General features: G+C 45.0%; 1 protein-coding gene across 1 annotated transcript in view; it reads left to right on the forward strand.

The window, feature by feature from the left end:
- Window positions 1-20,383, forward strand: part of TRIP11 (thyroid hormone receptor interactor 11) — an 83,517-nt gene that overhangs the window by 45,383 nt on the left and 17,751 nt on the right. Inside the window, exons 11-15 of the mRNA XM_034768083.1 lie at window positions 5,423-5,563; window positions 7,340-7,533; window positions 17,360-17,523; window positions 17,868-17,971; window positions 18,281-18,380. Of these exons, the coding sequence (XP_034623974.1) occupies window positions 5,423-5,563; window positions 7,340-7,533; window positions 17,360-17,523; window positions 17,868-17,971; window positions 18,281-18,380 (703 nt within the window). The remainder of the gene's footprint in view (window positions 1-5,422; window positions 5,564-7,339; window positions 7,534-17,359; window positions 17,524-17,867; window positions 17,972-18,280; window positions 18,381-20,383) is intronic.

The following is a 20,383-nucleotide window of genomic DNA, read 5'->3' on the forward strand; positions in this document are numbered from 1 at the left end:
GAATCACAGTGGCTGCGAAACTTTCGGATGCGTAAGGGAACTTTCCTGGAACTTTGTGAGTTGCTGTCCCTTGCCCTGAAGCGCAAGGACATCCGGATGCGAGCAGCCCTGACTGTCCAGAAGCGAGTGGCCATAGCCCTCTGGAAGCTTGCAACGCCAGACAGCTACCGGTCAGGCGCAAACCAATTTGGAGTGGGCAAATCTACTGTGGGGGTTGCTGTGATGCAAGTAGCCAACGCAGTCGTTGAGCTACTGCTCTCAAAGGTAGTGACCCTGGGAAACGTGCAGGTGATCATAGATGGCTTCGCTGCGATGGGATTCCCAAACTGCGGTGGGGCTATAGATGGAACTCACATCCCTATCCTGGGACCGGCCCACCAGGCCAGCCAGTACATTAACCGAACCGGGCTACTTTTTCAATGGTGCTGCAAGCACTGGTGGACCATAGGGGACGTTTTACCAACATCAACGTAGGATGGCCGGGCAAGGTTCATGACGCTCGCGTTTTCAGGAACTCCTGGTCTGTTTAGACGGCTGCAGGAAGGTATTTACTGCCCAGACCACAAACTAACTGTTAGGGATGTGGAGATGCCTATAGTGATCCTTGGGGACCCAGTCAACCCACTAATACCCTGGCTCATGAAGCCCTATACAGGCGCCCTGGACAGTGAAAAAGAACTCTTCAACTACCGGCTGAGCAAGTGCAAAATGGTGGTGGAGTGTGCTTTTGGACGTCTGAAGGGGAGATGGAGAAGCTTATTGATTCGCTCTGATCTCAGCGAAACTAATATCCCCATTGTTATTGCAGCTTGCTATGTGCTCCACAATTTCTGTGAGAGCAAGGAGGAGACGTTTATGGCGGGGTGGGAGGTTGAGGCAAATCGCCTGGCTGCTGATTACGCCCAGACAGACAGACGGGCGATTAGAAGAGCTCAGCGGGACGCGCTGTGCATCTGGGAAGCTTTGAAAGCTAGGTTCCTCAGTGAGCAGGGTAACCTGTGACTATTAAGTTTGTTTAAACAGAAGCTGAACCTGTCCCCGTTTCTTTACCCAGTTAATGTTGACTATCCTCTCCAGTTACCAACCCCCTTCCCCCCCTTCCAACACACGTTTAAAAATAAAATAAATGAAACTTTGTTCATTAACACCGTTTTCTTCATTAAGGATTTTGTGGTAAAGTGTTGAAACTGGGACGCAGACTGGTGGGGAGCAGGTGTAGTGATGGAAAGGACGCTTCTAAACTCGAGGAATGACAGGCTCCTGCTCCTAGAGCGGTCCGCAGTGGTGGACTGGTTGTTTCAATGGAGCCTGCCACCCCTCCTTTTTGGGTCTCTGTGTGTGGGGGCTATGTGACTTTGTGGCGGGGGAGGGCGGTTACAGATCCCCTGCTGCGTGACTCTGTCATCCAGGCTAAGGACCGCTACATAAGATCTGTAACCGCCCTCCCCCGCCACAAACTCGCATAGCCCCCCCACAGAACATGAAAACCACCTCCCAGACTGACCAGAGTGCCTAGTGACTGCAATGTGTGTGTGACCTTCTGCTGAACCTGCCCCCGTGTCTGTACCCTGGTAAAGGTGACTGTTCTCTCCAATTACCAACCCCCTTCCCCCCCTTCAAACACACTCTCCTCTAAAAGAACGTGACGGAAACAGGAAATTAACAGAAACGTATTTTTTATTAACAACTACACAGTTAGGGGATGAAACTGGGACGGGGGCTTGGGTGAGGTGCTTTTGGAGTGAAGGAAAGGACTTATCAAATCTTTGGGAATGAGAGCCTTCTGCTACTTGAGCAGTCTGCAGGGGTGGAGTGACTGTTTTCACGGCCCTTGCCGCCCCTCCTTCTTGGGACTTTGGGTGAGGGGGGGATGGGACTTTGTGGCGGGGGAGGGCGGTTAGAGATAGAATGCAGCGGGGCTCTGTCCTTCTGCCTCCGGTCCTGCAGAACATCTACAAGGTGCCGGAGCGTGTCCGTTTGCTCCCTCATTAGTCCAAGCAGCGTTTGAGTCGCCTGCTGGTCTTCCTGCCATCACCTGTCCTCCCGTTCGCTGTGTGATCGCTGGTATTGTGATGTTCTCCCTCCACTGGGTCTGCTGTGCCGCCTCGGCTCGGGAGCAGCCCATAAGTTCTGAGAACATCTCGTCCCATGTCCTTCTCTTTCGTCACTTGATCTTCACCAGCCTCTAGGAGGGGGATGCTGGGGTAGCTCGGGAGACACTCGCAGCTGTGGGATGGGAAAAAGGGAGTGAATTCCTCACAAAGATACAGTTTTGCGAACGATTAATATAGTCTTTCTCTGTGAACAAGACCATGTACAGTACCTATCACATGCGCACTCAGTACAGGGTCGAATTTTCGGCCTTCCCATTGAGTGCCTGGGGTCTTGCTGTACAGATCACACAAGCGGGGCCGGACAATGGAATTCGGCTAGCAGGCGGACATGGTAAGCCGTAGACTTTTGGCTGCTTAAAACTTAATTTATAGCAGTGCCCTCCTTTCACATACCAAGCAATGCTCCTAGCGTTGGCCAGTTCCTGCTGCCGGCAATCCGGCCAGCATGAACTCTGCCCCTGTCCCACCCCCGTCGCGGCTGTCCCCGGGAAAGATCCCTGCATGCTGCCCCTGTCCCGCCTCCACCGCGTGGCTGTAAACTGCCGGTTACAGTTATGTAAAGGAACAGGCAATCAGTCCCAATACTAACATTCCCCTAATTCAAAGCAGGTCATTATGAGTGATATCACTCTGATGAAGATTTTGGAGACCGAGAGAGAGCGCATGCTGCATGAATGCCAGCAAACGCCAGGGCCGTATGCCGTCATGCTTTGCGAGGCAATGATCCCGGAGTACTTGCTGCTAGCCTGGCGCGGAAAAGTTTCCTACCATGGAGTACGCAATAAGGCCGCTCTCCCCAGGAACCTGATGCAAAGGCTTTCACAATACCTCCAGGAGACCTTCGTGGAGATGTCCCAGGAGGATTTCTGCTCTATCCCCGGACATATTGACAGAATTTTCCAGTAGCTGCACTGGCAAGGACTAAAAATTAAAGCGCCTAGGGCAAACTAATCATGAAAAACCCATTGTTAAGATACCATTCCTATTCTGTTGTAAACATTTATTTTGAACACTTACCTACTGATCCTTCCCCTGATTCACGGTCCGGGTTACCGCCTTGGGAGGGTTGGTAGGGGATCTCTGTGAGGGTGATGAAGAGATCCTGGCTGTCAGGGAAATCAGCGTTGAAAGCGCTGTCGACTGCCTCGTCCTCCTCATCTCCTTCCTCATCTTCCCTGTCCGCGAACAGCTCCGAGGAAGCGGCCGTCGACAATACCCCGTCGTCAGAGTCCACGGACAGTGGTGGGGTAGTGGTGGCGGCCGCACCTAGAATGGAATGCAGTGCCTTGTAGAAACGGCATGTCTGGGGCTGGGATCCAGAGCGTCTGTTTGACTCTTTGGTCTTCTGGTACGCTTGTCTCAGCTCCTTGATTTTCACGCGGCACTGCGTTGCATCCCGGCTGTATCCTCTCTCCGTCATAGCTTTTGAGATCTTCTCGTAGATCTTCGCATTCCGTTTTTTCGATCGCAGCTCCGAAAGCACGGACTCATTGCCCCACACAACGATCAGATCCAAGACTTCCCGATCAGTCCAGGCTGGGACCCTCTTTCTATTCTGCGATTGCATGGTGAGCTCTGCATCATTGCCAGTGCTGCTGAGCTCGCCACAATGTCCAAACAGGAAATGAGACTCAAACTGGCCAGACAGGAAAAGGAATTCAAATTTTCCCGGGGCTTTTCCTGTGTGGCTGGTGGCTGGTCAGAGCATCCAAGCTCGGACTGCTGTCCAGAGCGTCAACAGAGTGGTGCACTGTGGGATAGCTCCCGGAGTTATCCGCGTCGAATTCCATCCACACCTACCCTAATTTGACATGGCCATGTAGAATTTAGCGCTACTCCCCTCGTCGGGGAGGAGTACAGAAATCGATTTAAAGAGACCTCTATGTTGAAATAAATAGCTTCGTTGTGTGGATGGGTGCAGGGTTAATTCGAGTTAACGCTGCTAAATTCAACATAACCTCCTAGTGTAGACCAGGCCTTAGAATTGTGTGTGTGATATCTTCAGACACATGTGAAGTACTCTGCCAGTCCAAGTGTCTTACTCTGTACTAGTCTAACTAAAGACTATGAAATTGCAGTGATAAGGCACTTCAGTGATTTAAAATATAGTTTGGTTATGTAAAAACTATAAAATGTCATTGTGGGGTTTCATGTTTACTCTTGATCTTGTATCAAATACAGTTACAAATAAAAAGATGGTTTTTTTAATGTCTGGCCCTGCAAACTCAGCCTGGGCTCTTGAGAGTCAAACTTGTTTCTCTCCCATCTCTTGCATAATCCTCAGTAATAAAAGTCCTGCAGACTAAATTAGGTCTCTTGGTGTCACCCAGTGCAGCCCAAATGCTTTCAGTGGGGTTTCACAAATACAACTGACTGGAACTTAGTAAACAACTCATTTGATTTGCAAATGAGATAGTATAGCGTTCTCTCAGCTATATTGGCTGTGCAGAGCTAATAAGAGTAGTAACTAAATAAAAAGAAGTTTCTAGTGTTTTTGTTAAAGTCAACTGATATGATTTTGAATACATGCAGAGAGCAGATCTCTGTAGATGGAAGATGCCATTTTTTACGTAATCATTTTATTTTTATTACTGATAGTTCATAGTAAGCCTAAAAACATTAGTAGCCACTGTTATTTTGTTTATTATTTCATTTCTACTCATCTTGACTTTATACCTTTTGGAATGCATTCATTTTTATATAGCTATCATAAACAACTAACATAAATAATAACATAAACCACATGCCCAAAGAAGATTCAAATCAAGTTACTTAGAAATAGCTATCTCAACAGAAAGTATAGCTTCAGAAATTGTGTTTAGGGGAATTGCAATTTTGAGGTATACATGTCTGAAATGGAAAGGTGCTAGCTACCTATTTTACTGCAAAAAGAACAGGAGTACTTGTGGCACCTTAGAGACTAACAAATTTATTAGAGCATAAGCTTTCGTGGACTACAGCCTACTTCTAGTGAATACATTATATTTGTGTATGACTTTAGAAACAGTTTTTAATCTATCAGACAATATGCCAATAAAATCATTACAAAATAGACAACTGTTTCTTCAAAGGATCTTCTGTCCAGTAAGCACTCTCTTCTTCTATCCATGTCTGTCTATTTCATCCTTTTTTGGAGTTCAAGTTCTTTGGGACAGAAACTGGGCCTCTTTTTATACAGTGTCTTGCATGTTTGTGCAGAAATGCCTAATAAATAGTTATAATAGACTCGTTTAGTGTTTTAAGCATATATTCCTCAAAGTTTTTATACATTTCCAACCTTTCTTTAATTGTATGTCCTCCTTCCAAAGGGCAAGATGGGGGAGTTGAATCATCTGTTAAATGAAGTTAAGTCAATGCAAGAAAAGGCTGTTTCTTTTCAGCAAGAAAGAGACCAAGTCATGTTAGCACTCAAACAGAAACAAATGGAGAGCAGTGCCCTACAGAATGAGGTATGACATTAGACAAGACTAAAGCACAAAAAGGGTGAGTGAATAAGAAAAATCAGAGAATTTACCTTGCCTTAAGAATTATCTTAGATAAGTACCAAAAAAGGCATCTACAATGTATATCTATGCAATATAATTAGGGCTGTCCATTAATTGCAGTTAACTCAAATGATTAACACAAAACAAATTAATTAGATTAAAAAAATAGTTGTGATTAATAGCAGTTTTAATCATAGTGTTAAAGAATAATAGAATACCAATTTAAATTTATTATAAATATTTTAGAAGTATTTCAGCATTTTCAAATATATTGATTTCAATTACAACACAGAATACAAAGTGTACAGTGCTCACTTTATATGATTTTTATTACAAATATTTGCACTGTAAAAAAAACCCCAAAAGATAGTATTTTTCAGTTTACCTCATTCAAATACTGTAGGACAATCTCTTTATCACGAAAGTGCAATATACAAATGTAGAATTTTTTTTTTACATAACTGCACTCAAAAACAAAACAGTGTAAAACTTTAGAGCCTATAAATCCACTCAGTCCTACTTCTTGTTCAGCTAATTGCTAAGACAGACAAGTTTGTTTACATTTATGGGAGATAATTCTGACCGCTTCTTATTTACAGTGTCACCTGAAAATGAGAACGCATTTGCATGGCACTGTTTTAGCCGACTTGCAAGGTATTTATGCGCCAGATATGCTAAACATTCGTGTGCCGCTTTGTGCTTCAACCACCATCCGAGAGGCCATGCTTCCATGCTGATGGAGCTTATTAAAAAAATAATGCGTTAGTTAAATTTATGACTGAACTCCTTGGGGGAGAATTTTATGTCTCCTGCTCCATGGTATCGCATTCTGCCATATATTTCACGTTCTGGCAGTTTTGGATGACAACCCAGCATAGGTTGTTCGATTTAAGAACACTTTCACTGCAGATTTGACAAAACACAAAGAAGGTACCAATATGAGATTTCTAAAGATAGCTATAGCACTCGACCCAAGGTTTAAGAATCTGAAGTGCCTTCCAAATCTGAAAGGGAGGAGGTGGGGAACATACTGTCAGAAGTCTTAAAAGAGTAACGCTCCAATGAGGAAACTACAGTACCTGAATCTCCAAAAATGAAAATCAACCTTCTGTTGGTGGCATCTGACTCCGATGATGAAAATGAAGGTGCATTGGTCTGCACTGCTTTGGCTCATTATGAAGCAGAACCTGCCTATTCTCACTTTCAGGTGACATTATAAATAAGATGCAGGCAGCACTATTTAAATGTAAATAAACTTGTTTGTCATAGCTATTGGCTAAGGGGACTTGTGGGCTCTAAAGTTTTACATTGTTTTGTTTTTGAGTGCAATTATGTTAAAAAAAAAATTCTACATTTGTACATTGCACTTTCACGATAGAGACTGCACTACAGGTGAATTGAATTATATTTCTTTTGTTTTTTACAGTGCAAATATTTGTAATAAAAAAGAATATAAAGTGAGCACTGTACACTTTGTATTCTATATTGTAATTGAAATCAATATATTTGAAAATATAGAAAAATATCCAAACATTTATAAAAAATTTAAATTGTTATTCTTTGTTTAACAGTGTGATCAAAACCGATTAATCATGACTATTTTTTTAATCTCACCATTAATTATGATTATTTTTTTTAATAATTTGACAGCCCTAAATATAAATCAAAGGAAATAATTTGATTTGCTTATAGTATGCACAAAGAAGTATGTGTCATCGAACGTACAATATATTTACCCAGGTGCAGCATTTACGTGATAAGGAGCAGCGTCTAAACCAGGAACTGGAGAGGTTGCGCAATCACCTCTTAGAAATGGAGGACTCCTATACACAGGAAGCTTTAGCTGCAGAGGACCGAGAGACCAAGCTAAGAAAGAAGGTCATGGTTTTGGAGGAAAAACTAGTATCCTCTTCTACGGCAGTGGAAAATGCCAGGTAATATTTGCCTCCATCCAGCATTAGCATTTCTTTGAATAGTTGCAGTATTCTAGAGTGATGGTGATGTGATTTTTATTAGCTTTAAAGAGCGTAGATGTGTAAGCACTGAGTAAAATGAAGGCATGGAATATTGATATTCTTCTTTGAGTGCTTGTTCATGTCAGTTCCAATCAGGTGTGTGCGCGCCGCGTGCACAACAGCCAGAAGATTTTTCCCCTACTAGCATCTGTAGGGTTGGTCGGGGCGCCTCCTGGAGTCGTGCCCTCATGGCGCCCAATATAGGGCCCTGCTGACCCGCCACCCTCTCATTTCCTTCTTACCACTAGCTGGAACTTCCCTCGCTCTTGCTTCTGTAAGCACCTTTAACAGTGTCCCATTGTATTTTGTATATAGTTAATAGTTTTTGTCTTAAGTTAATAGCCAACTAATGCTACTCCTGCATTTCTCCTCCGCCACCGGGGCATGCCTTGGTCGCTGGGGTTCAAACCATGTGGTGAAGTCTGCGGAAGATTGATGCAGAAAAGTGACCCACACACTTCTTGTTTGAAATGCCTTGGCGAGAGTCATGAAAAGGACAAGTGCCTCATTTGTAAAGGGTTTGGGCTGAGGACCCTTAAGGATCGCAAGCAGAGACTCAGACTTATCCTCATGGAGGCAGCCCTCCACCTGCAATCCAACCCTGGGTTGGTGAAGCCCATGCCGAGCGCCGCCACCGTGTGCAGCGCAACAGCGCCGATGGTGCATGGGTCGGCTCCTAGAAAGGAGACTAAGGACTCCTGAATCATAGACTATCAGTTGGAAGGGACCTCAGGAGGTCATCTATTCCAACCCCCTGCTCAAAGCAGGACCAATTCCCAACTAAATCATCCCAGCCAGGGCTTTGTCAAGCCTGACCTTAAAAACCTTTAAGGAAGGAGATTCCACCACCTCCCTAGGTAACCCATTCCAGTGCTTCAGCAGCCTCCTAGTGAAAAAGTTTTTCCTAATATCCAACCTAAACCTTCCCCACTGCAACTTGAGACCATTACTCCTTGTTCTGTCATCTGCTACCACTGAGAACAGTCTAGATCCATCCTCTTTGGCACCCCCTTTCAGGTAGTTGAAAGCAGCTATCAAATCCCCCCTCATTCTTCTCTTCTGCAGACTAAACAATCCCAGTTCCCTCAGCCTCTCCTCATAAGTCATGTGCTCCAGCCCACTAATCATTTTTGTTGCCCTCTGCTGGACTCTTTCCAACTTTTCCACATCCTTCTTGTAGTGTGGGGCCCAAAACTAGACACAATACTCCAGATGAGGCCTCACCAATGTCGAATAGAGGGGAACAATCACGTCCCTCGATCTGCTGGCAATGCTTCTACTTATACAGCTCAAAATGCCGTTTGCCTTCTTGGCAACAAGGGCGCATTGTTGGCTCATATCCAGCTTCTTGTCCACGGTAACCCCTAGGTCCTTTTCTGCAGAACTGCTGCCTAGCCATTCGGTCCCTAGTCTGTAGCAGTGCATGGGATTCTTCCGTCCTAAGTGCAGGACTCTGCACTTGTCCTTGTTGAACCTCATCAGGTTTCTTTTGGCCCAATCCTCTAATTTGTCTGGGTCCCTCTGTATCCTATCCCTACCCTCCAGCATATCTACCACTCTTCCCAGTTTAGTGTCATCTGCAAACTTGCTGAGAGGGCAGTCCACACCATCCTCCAGATGGCCAGCAAGAGTACTGTGGGAGACGGTATCAAAAGCTTTGCTAAAGTCAAGGAATAACACATCCACTGCTTTCCCCTCATCCACAGACCCACAGTGGTACCCACAGATTCCTGGCACCAACACGTCGCCGAACATAAGACTTCTGGTAGGCGCCGATCTGTGTCCCAGAGAAAAAAAAGGCAGGAGAGTGGTCGCTGTCCCCCTCCTAAGCCTAAGGAGACACCAGCAGGGAGATCTCAGTCCACCCAGCCTACTTCGGGCCTGGCAGCTCCCAGGGGCTGATCGACTCCTGCCCTGCAAGGGGTCCAGTTGAGTCCGGCCCACTCCCATTCTCTGGACCGTCATAGCCGGGACATTCAATTGTCCTCCACTCCAGAGACTTTTGAGGTGGCGCAGGACCTTATTTGCCTGATGGGTCCACCTTCTCCAAGGAGGAGACGAGGCACCGGCGATAGCCAGTCCGCCTGTTCCATCTAGGGGAAAGTCAGCAATGATGTCACGCCACTCCCCATCTCCGGCATGCCACTTCCTGGTGCCAGCCGCCCATGGGGGGGGGAGCCGCATCAGTCCCCAGAGGGTCGGCACCGCTCTTCAGCATCACCCAGTACTACTCCTCCGTGGTCTTCTTTTTTTGGAGTCCAAGACCGAGTCCTATCGTCCAGCAGCAGGAGATCTAGATCTAGGCGACACCACCAGCCTCCTCCGTCACCGTGGCCACCTCTATGGCAACTACCAACTCAGTGGCCCTTTTGGACTTCCTGGGCCCAGTGTCAGAACCAGGCATCAAGATCCAGATTGGTGTTGATCGCGTTGGCATCCGTCGCCCCTCCACAGCAACTGGCACCTGGTCCATCTCTGGTGATGACTCCTGTGCCCCCCGCCTGCCGCTTTGAGCTCGGTACCGACAATTCTGGCACCGGCAGCCTCAGCACGAACGGCACGCCAGCCCCACGATCACCGCGACCCTCTTGGCGCTGAGGGCAGTGACCAGGGCCATGAGCCGGTGTTTTCGTCCTCATCCTGCCCAGATGAGTCTGTTGCGGGCAAGTCAACAGCCCCGGCCTTGGAGGATAGTAGGGTCCTGCAACAGTTGTTGCACAGAGTGGCCCAGAACCTGGGGATCCAGGCAGAGGAAGTGGTAGAGCATGCGGATCTCATGGTGGACATCCTTGCCCCCTCTGGACCCTTGCGTATCACGCTGCCACTTATTAAAACTATAAATGAAACCACAAAAATTTTGTGGCAGACCCTGTCCTCCTTGCCCCCCGCCCTCCCTCCAGCAAGGAGGAATGAAAGACACTATTTCGTCCCCTCAAAGGGGTATGAGTACTTGTACACTCACCCTCCACCCAACTCCCTGGTGGTGGATGCTGTGGACCAAAGGGAGTGCCAGGGGTTCCAGGGACCCTCCCCTAAAAACCGGGAGGCCAAAACTTGACTTATTCGGGAGGAAAGTATAGTCCACGGGTGCTTTGCAGCTCCGAATTGAAAATCAACAGGCCATCATTAGTAGATACTCCTTTAACATCTGTGGAGCGATGACCAAGTTTGCCAAGCTGTTACCAACAGACTCCCATTCTGAATTTAATGCCTTCATTGACAAAGGCAAACTCATTTCTAGGGTCTCCTTGCAGACACTCTTTATGACGCGGGTGTGGCCTCCCGTACAATGGTTACAGGGGTGGTCATGAGGAGGTCCTTTTGACTCCAGGTCTCTGGACTACCTCACAAAGTGGAACAGACCATCCAGGACCTACCCTTGGAAGGTCAGGCATTGTTTTCTGAAAAGACAGACAGAAGACTGCACAGTTTACCCTCAAGTCCCTGGATATACACACCCCCACCACACAATGCAGCCATTTCAGGCTGAAACCTCCTCTGCGGTTTTACCAGCAACCGACAGGATGGTTCCCGGAGGAGGAATAGGAGTGGCAGGAAGAGGCCACACCCGTCCTCTGGGCAGGGCTCTGGCCAGACCAAGCCTTCTGCGGGCCAGAAACAGGCCTTTTGAAGGTGCGCAAGAGGACGGCGTACCAGATCAAGAAACAGATCAAGGCAGGGGAAAGACCCACTGATGGAAGATTGAGTTCACGACGTCCGGGCGATGGACCACTTGTGGCCGTGGAACGACCTGCTGAGATGGTCCGCCAACTCGTTCTGTACTCCAGGGAGGTCTGATGCTTGCAGGTGTATTGAGTGTTCTACACAGAAGTCCCACAGCATGAGGGCTTCCTGGCACAGAGGAGAGGAGCGTGCAACCTCTTCCCCTCTCCCCCCCGTTTGTTGATATAAAACATCGCCATGGTGTTATCTGTCATGACTGTTACACATCTCCCTGTTAGGTGGGCTCGGAAAGTCTGGCATGCGGACCATCTCAGCAGTTCGTTCCATGGCCACAAGTGGTCCATCGCCCGGACGTTGTGAATCTTCTATCAGTGGGTCTTTCCCCAGATAGACCTTTTTGCCACGTGATAAGAACATAAGAACGGCCGTACCGGGTCAGACCAAAGGTCCATCTAGCCCAGTATCCTGTCTACCGACAGTGGCCAATGCCAGGTGCCCCAGAGGGAGTGGACCAACAGGCAATGATTAAGTGATCTCTCTCCTGCCATCCATCTCCATCCTCTGACAAACAGAGGCTAGGGACACCATTCCTTACCCATCCTGGCTAATAGCCATTAATGGACTTAACCACCATGAATTTATCCAGTTCTCTTTTAAACGCTGTTATAGTCCTAGCCTTCACAACCTCCTCAGGTAAGAAGTTCCACAAGTTGACTGTGTGCTGCGTGAAGAAGAACTTCCTTGTATTTGTTTTAAACCTGCCGCCTATTAATTTCATTTGGTGACCCCTAGTTCTTGTATTATGGGAATACGTAAATATCTTTTCCTTATCCTCTTCCTCTACATCACTCATGATTTTATATACCTCTGTCATATCCCCCCTTAGTCTCCTCTTTTCCAAGCTGAAGAGTCCTAGCCTCTTTAATCTCTCCTCATATGGGACCCGTTCCAAACCCCCAATCATTTTAGTTGCCCTTTTCTGAACCTTTTCTAGTGCCAGTATATCTTTTTTGAGATGAGGAGACCACATCTGTACGCAGTATTCGAGTTGTGGGTGTACCATTGATTTATATAAGGGCAATAATATATTCTCAGTCTTTTTCTTTATCCCCTTATTAATGATCCCGAACATCCTGTTTGCTTTTTTGACCGCCTCTGCACACTGCGCGGACATCTTCAGAGAACTATCCACGATGACTCCAAGATCTTTCTCCTGACTTCTTGTAGCTAAATTAGCCCCCATCATATTGTATGTATAGTTGGGGTTATTTTTTCCAATGTGCATTACTTTACATTTATCCACATTATATTTCATTTGCCATTTTGTTGCCCAATCACTTAGTTTTGTGAGATCTTTTTTGCGGGGGAGGGATAGCTCAGTGGTTTGAGCATTGGCCTGCTAAACCCAGGGTTGTGAGTTCAATCCTTGAGGGGGCCACTTGGGGATCTGGGGCAAAAATCAGTACTTGGTCCTGCTAGTGAAGGCAGGGGGCTGGACTCGATGACCTTTCAAGGTCCCTTCCAGTTCTAGGAGATGGGATATCTCCATTAATTTCTAATTTCTAAGTTCTTCACAGTCTGCTTTGGTCTTAACTATCTTGAGCAGTTTAGTATCATCTGCAAACTTTGCCACCTCACTGTTTACCCCTTTCTCCAGATCATTTATAAATAAGTTGAATAGGATTGGTCCGAGGACTGACCCTTGGGGAACACCACTAGTTACCCCTCTCCATTCTGAGAATTTACCATTAATTCCTACCCTTTGTTCCCTATCTTTTAACCAGTTCTCAATCCATGAAAGGACCTTCTCTTTTATCCCTTGACAACTTAATTTACATAAGAGCCTTTGGTGAGGGACCTTGTCAAAGGCTTTCTGGAAATCTAAGTACACTATGTCCACTGGATCCCCCTTGTCCACATGTTTGTTGACCCTTTCAAAGAACTCTAATAGATTAGTAAGACACAATTTCCCTTTACAGAAACCATGTTGACTATTGCTCAACAGTTTGTTTTTCTATGTGACTGACAATTTTATTCTTAACAAATGTTTTGACTAATTTGCCCGGTACCGACGTTAGACTTACCGGTCTGTAATTGCCGGGATCACCTCTAGAGCCCTTTTTAAATATTGGCGTTACGTTAGCTAACTTCCAGTCATAGGGTACAGAAGCTGATTTAAAGGACAGATTACAAACCTTAGTTAATAGTTCCGCAACTTCACATTCGAGTTTTTTCAGAACTCGTGGGTGAATGCCATCTGGTCCCGGTGACTTGTTAATGTTAAGTTTATCAATTAATTCCAAAACCTCCTCTAGTGACACTTCAATCTGTGACAGTTCCTCAGATTTGTGACCTACAAAAGCCGGCTCAGGTTTGGGAATCTCCATAACATCCTCAGCCGTGAAGACTGAAGCAAAGAATCTATTTAGTTTCTCCGCAATGACTTTATCGTCTTTAAGCGTTCCTTTTGTATCTTGATCATCAAAGGGCCCCACTGGTTGTTTAGCAGGCTTCCTGCTTCTGATATACTTAAAAACATTTTGTTATTACCTTTGGAGCTTTTGGCTAGCCGTTCTTCAAACTCTTCTTTGGCTTTTCTTATTACATTCTTGCACTTAATTTGGCAGTGTTTATGCTCCTTTCTATTTGCCTCACTAGGATTTGACTTCCGCTTTTTAAAGGAAGTCTTTTTATCTCTCACTGCTTCTTTTACATGGTTGTTAAGCCCCGGTGGCTCTTTTTTAGTTCTTTTACTGTGTTTCTTAATTTGGGGTATACATTAAAGTTGGGCCTCTATTATGGTGTCTTTAAAAAGCGCCTATGCAGCTTGCAGGGATTTCACTTTAGTCATGTCAAGGCTGTATCCCCACTTTGAACTTTAGGGTACAAATGTAGGGGCCTGCATGAAAACTTCTAAGCTTAACTACCAGCTTAGCTCTGGTTCCGCTGCCACCATTTCCAATGGATTCCCTCCCTGGGAAGCCTTGAAAAACCTTCACCAATTCCCTGGTGAATACAGATCCAAACCCCTTGGATCTTAAAACAAGGAGAAATTAACCATCCCCCCTCCTTCCTCCTACCAACTCCTGGTGAATACTTTAGTCACTGTACTTTTTAACTTCTGTTTAACTAACCCCCTCATTTTTGCATAGTTCCCCCTTTTGAAATTAAATGCCACAGTGTTGGGCTGTTGAGATGTTCTTCCCACCACAGAGATGTTGAATGCTGTTGTATTATGGTCACTATTTCCAAGCGGTCCTGTTATAGTTACCTCTTGGACCAGCTCCTGCACTCCACTCAGGACTAAATCTAGAGTTGCCTCTCCCCTTGTGGGTTCCCGTACCAGCTGCTCCATGAAGCAGTCATTTAAAATATCGAGAAATTTTATCTCTGTATTTCATCCTGAAGTGAAATGTTCCAAGTCAATATGGAGATAATTGAAATCCCCCACTATTATTGGGTTCTTAATTTTGATAGCCTCTCTAATTTCCCTTAGCATTTCATCATCACTATCACTGTCCTGGTCAGGTGGTCTTTAATAGATCCCTAATGTTATATTCTTATTAGAGCATGAAATTTCTATCCATAGAGATTTTATGGAACATGTGGATTCACTTAAGATTTTTACTTCATTTGATTCTACATTTTCTTTCACATATAGTGCCACTCCCCTCCCCCTCCCCCGCACGACCTGTTCTGTCCTTCCGATATAGTTTGTACCCTGGAATGATTGTGTCCCATTGATTGCTCTCAGTCCACCAGGTTTCTGTGATGCCTATTATATCAATATCCTCCTTTATCACGAGGCACTCTAGTTCACCCATCTTATTATTTAGACTTCTAGCATTTGTGTACAAGCACTTTAAAAACTTGTCACTGTTTATTTGTCTGCCCTTTTCTGATGTGTCCGATTCTTTATGTGAATGTTTATCTTCTGATCTGGCCCTTACGTTATCCTCCTCCATCCTCTGCTCCTGACTATAACCTGGAGATTCTCTATCATTAGACTCTCCCCTAAGAGAAGTCTCTGTCCGATCCACATGCTCCTCTGCAGCAGTCGGCTTTCCCCCATCTCCTAGTTTAAAAACTGCTCTACAACCTTTTTAATGTTTAGTGCCAACAGTCTGGTTCCACTTTGGTTTAGGTGGAGCCCATCTCTCCCGTATAGGCTCCCCCCATCCCAAAAGTTTCCCCAGTTCCTAATGAATGTAAACCCTTCCACTCTACACCATCGTCTCATCCACGCATTGAGACTCTGAAGCTCTGCCTGCCTACCTGGCCCTGCGCATGGAACTGGGAGCATTTCTGAGAATGCCACCATAGAGGTCCTGGATTTCAGTCTTTTCCCTAGCAGCCTAAATTTGGCCTCCAGGACATCTCTCCTACCCTTCCTTATGTCATTGGTACCTACATGTAACTAACACCTGCCTTTTCCTAGCAACTGTAGTTCCCTCCCCCGATGCAACAGGAAGTGTCAGCAGTTTTCTACCCTAAGCCGCACTTGAGCGGCAGAGAGCAAAGGCTTCACTCACTGGATGTCCGCAGAGCACTAGCCTTCTACATTGAGAGGTATTCATTGCAATGACAGACAGAATGAAAGGTCTTCCTGTCTCTTTTCAATGGATTTCGTCGCGGATCAAGTCCTGCATCTCTGAGTGCTACAGCCTGGCAGGGGTGCCTTCTCCTTCGATCACTGAGCACTCCACCAAGGCTCAGGCCTCTTCAACGGCATTCCTGGTGCAGGTTCCCAGCCAGGAAATCTGCAGAGCAGTGATGTGGTCCTCCATACACACTGTCACCACGCATGACACAATCCCCCAGTATGCCAAGAGACGATGCGACCTTTGGAAGAGCAGTGCTCCAATCAGTGGACGACTCCCGACCCCACCTCTAGAACCTGGGCTTGTGAGTCACCTGATTAGAATTGACATGAAAAGCACTCGAAGAGAGAACGGTTACTCACCTTCTCGAAACTGTTCTTCGAGATGTGGTATTCTTGTTCATGTCCATTGCAATACTCACCCTCCTATTCCTCTAGCAGCTAGAATACCCCTGGTTGGGGCTCTAGGGTGTGTCAGTGTAGATTTGTTCCTGTGCTTCTTTAGGGAGTTTCTTGAGCCACACCATCTAGGACTCGTTCACCTGCACATCTACCAATGTGATATATGCCATCATTTGCCAGCAATGCCCCTCTGCCATGTACATTGGCCAAATCGGACAGTCTCTACGCAAAAGAATAAATGGACATCAGGAATCATAACAATCAAAAATCAGTAGGAGAACACTTCAGTCTCTCTGGTCACTCAATAACAGACCTAAAAGTGGCAATTCTTCCACAAAAAACCTTCACATGACTCCAACATGAAGCTGCAGAACTGGAATTAATTTGCAAACTGGATACCATCAGATTAGGCCTGAATAAAGACTGGGAGTGGTTGGGTCATTGCCAAACCTAAACTTAATTTCCCCAATACTAATTTCTCCCTACTGTTACTCACACCTTCTTGTCAACTGTCTGTAATGGGCCACTCTCTTATCACTTCAAAAGTTATTATTCCTTCCTTGGTATTCTGCTGTTAATTGATTTATCTCATTAGACTGACCTCACACTTGGTAAAGCAACCCCCATCCTTCCATGTACTTATACCTGCTCCTGTATTTTTTTCACTTCATGCTTCTGATGAAATTGGCTCTAGCCCACAAAAGCTTATGCCCAAATAAATTTATTAGTCTCTAAGGTGCCACAAGGACTCCTCGTTGTTTTTATTTTGTTCAGAGTTATGAACAACCTCCATTCCCGAGGTGTTTGTAACTCTGAGGTTCTACTGTATTCAACAAGCAGTTTATACACTATACTACACTACATTCCCGTTTAGCCGAATGACCTGGGGGACATTCCCAACTTTTGGATAAATGGAAGTGCTATTAATTAACATGGGGAATGCGCTCTGGATTCAGATAACTATCAGCTTATCAGATAGAGGGAATTTAGAGAACTGGAATTATATGGGTGTGTGTGTATGTATGTATGTATATAAAAAAATATTTTCTTTTGATGAAGCCATCAAGCTAGTCTGCAGGTGGAATCCTTGCAAGAGCAGCTGAACCTAGTGTCTAGGCAGAGAGATGAAACTGTGCTACAGCTTACCATGTCACAGGATCAGGTGAAACAGTATGCACTGTCACTGGCCAACCTGCAGATGGTACTAGAGCAATTCCAGCAGGGTAAGTTGCATCAAAAATCTTAAAGAAAAGATTGCAATGAAAATTTTCAGTCAGTATATTAGTTGTGATTTGGTGCATTGTTTTTAATTTTGGCAATCACCAATTGCATTCAAGTAGATTTTAATTTCAAAATCTCAATTTTACCTTTAATACACTTAGGGTGAAATTCTGGCCACATTGAAGTCAATGGTGAAAATCCTGTTGACTTCAGTGAGTCCAGAATTTCACTGTTAGCGGTGCTGTATTTGGATTTCCATACTTAAGGTTGTACTGCTATACATCACAAAACCTAGAGGATTAGAAAGTGTGAACTAATTGTGTGATTTTTTTTTTTTCCCTTTTAGAGGAGAAAGCCATGTATTCAGCAGAACTAGAAAAACACCAAAAACAGACTGCAGAATGGAAAAAAAAAGCTGAAAAGCTAGAAGGGAGGGTTGAGTCTTTACAGGTTGGCTGAGAAGATTTTTAAATTACTGTATTAAATAATCCCAATTGTTGGGTTTTAAATACATTATTACACAAGAATATATTAGATAACACTGTTTATAAATCATTAGTAAAATTTTTGACTGGTGGAAGGGAGGAAAAAAGGAGGGCAAGCTAGTCAATAAGATGAAATTGTGCTGATTATCCATTTTCCTTGGATGTTTACAGTCCAAGTATTTAAAATAAGAGTGATTAAATTCTTTGAGTCTGAAATACTTTATTTTTGTCATGACAATAGATTATTGTGATAGTGACTTTCCTCTCCTTACAGGAAAGTTTAGAGGAAGCAAATGCTGCCTTGGATGCAGCATCAAGGCTGACTGAGCAGTTGGATCTCAAAGAGGAGCAAATTGAGGACCTTAGGAAACAAGGTAAACAAGTTGATTTTTTTTCTAAAAGTGTGCAAGAAATTGAGGAGATGGTGTGGTACTCTGGAAAAGTTAGCAAAGGTGTGAACTAGTAACTTCTTTGAGTGTTGGTCCCTATGTATATTTCACTCTGGGATACAAACATTCTCCATGCATCTGGGACTGGAAGAATCTTGTCCATTGGTGCATGCCTGCTCCCTTGCTCTCTTGTGATTCAAACCACAGGCATAAGGGGCAGTGCAGACCAACCATCTTTCCATTTCCTCCTTACTGCCATATGATCTGTGATGGACCCTCCAGTGTCAAGAGCTGATCCTTCTCTTCATTCTGTAAATATTCAAAATAACATAAAGTTTTGTGGGGTTTTATAGACTTTCTGCTGGCTAGTATTAGTTTTATTAGTATAGTTAGCTGTTAGTTAGAATCCCATCCCAACCCCTCCAGTACGCTCCTAAATCCCATACTGGGAAGGCTGGATTATGCCCAGGATACCAGGCTTCAAAAACTGTTTCCTGTCCTTTGCTCCTTTTCAGTCAGTGACAACCAGTTAACGATGCCTTTATTGCCTCAAGGAAGCATAGCTCCACTAAGTTCAGTCTCTGCCACTCAGATAGTCCCAGACTAGGGGGACTCCTTGTACATCAGCCTTTTTAATGAAAACATGGATGATTCCTTGCACTTGTTAAAGGAACCCCAAGGCAGCCCTCAGCTCCCAGTATGCACACCAATCCGGTAAAGATGATTTCATAAGCAGCCATGCAAACATATGCCCTTTCCACACCCTTTTATTATTAGTGTTTGTATGAGCCACCTTGCAAACGGCAAAAGGTGCAATGATCTAGATTCGCTGCTCCTTCTACATCAGCTGCATCTACTCAACTTCGCCCCCTGCTCAAAAAATATTTTTGACAGGACACTCAGGAGCTGTGAACTGATGTTGATGCCATATCCACCCGATTCCAAGGTTCACTTTGGTGGTCACCTAGCCCAGTTTTCCCACAATTGGAAAATAACAAAAGACAGATGGGTGCTGGATATTATCTCTCCCAGCTATACCGTTAAATTTATCTCTCCAACCCATTCAAAACCCTGTTTCCTATCCCTCTTCAGGGATCACTATCACAAGGGGACTCTCCTGCGGGAGATAGTCTTTCTCCTATGACAGGAAACAATCGAGAGGATGCCACCTCAACATCAGAGAAAAGGATTCTATTTGAAATATTTTGTGGTCCCCAAGGAGAAGAATCTGGCAAATGGCATCACTTCATAGAATCATAGAATATCAGGGTTGGAAGGGACCTCAGGAGGTCATCTAGTCCAACCCCCGGCTCAAAGCAGGACCAATCCCCCACTAAATCATCCCAGCCAGAGCTTTGTCAAGCCTGACCTTAAAAACCTCTAAGGAAGGAGATTCCACCACCTCCCTAGGTAACCCATTCTAGTGCTTCACCACCCTCCTGAGGTCCCTTCCAACCCTGATATTCTATGATTCTACGAAGTAATGTCGTTTGCCAGATTCCATTTCCGTTGCCTACAAGCTTGTCTCTGAACAGTATGTATACCCTCAAGGTGAAGGCTTCGCTGATATGGTGGAAAGACCCTCCATGTGTATGCATAAAGAAACACAAAATGATAATTACAGATACTCCCTTTCATATAGATGATCACAGAGCACAAGGCACTTGAACTCCTTGGGAAACTAGAATGCACATAAATCTGGAACTAAGAACAGTCTGAAGCTCGCATGGCATTCTTACCACTCATATAATCCTGATATAGCCTGATAATGTCAGACAAAATTATGACAATGTTCTACATAAACAACCAGAGGGGGCAAAATCCACCCACCATACATAGTAGCGGTCAACTTATGGAATTGGTGTATTGGGAACCACATTATGCTGTCATTGTATCTACTTGGTGCCCACAATTCACTGGCAGACAGCCTCACCAGACATTTTGCCACTGATGATGAATGGGGACTACATGACTCAATGGTGAACAAC

Source organism: Trachemys scripta, chromosome 4 (genome assembly GCF_013100865.1).
Source record: "Trachemys scripta elegans isolate TJP31775 chromosome 4, CAS_Tse_1.0, whole genome shotgun sequence".
Classification (NCBI taxonomy): Eukaryota; Metazoa; Chordata; order Testudines; family Emydidae; genus Trachemys; species Trachemys scripta.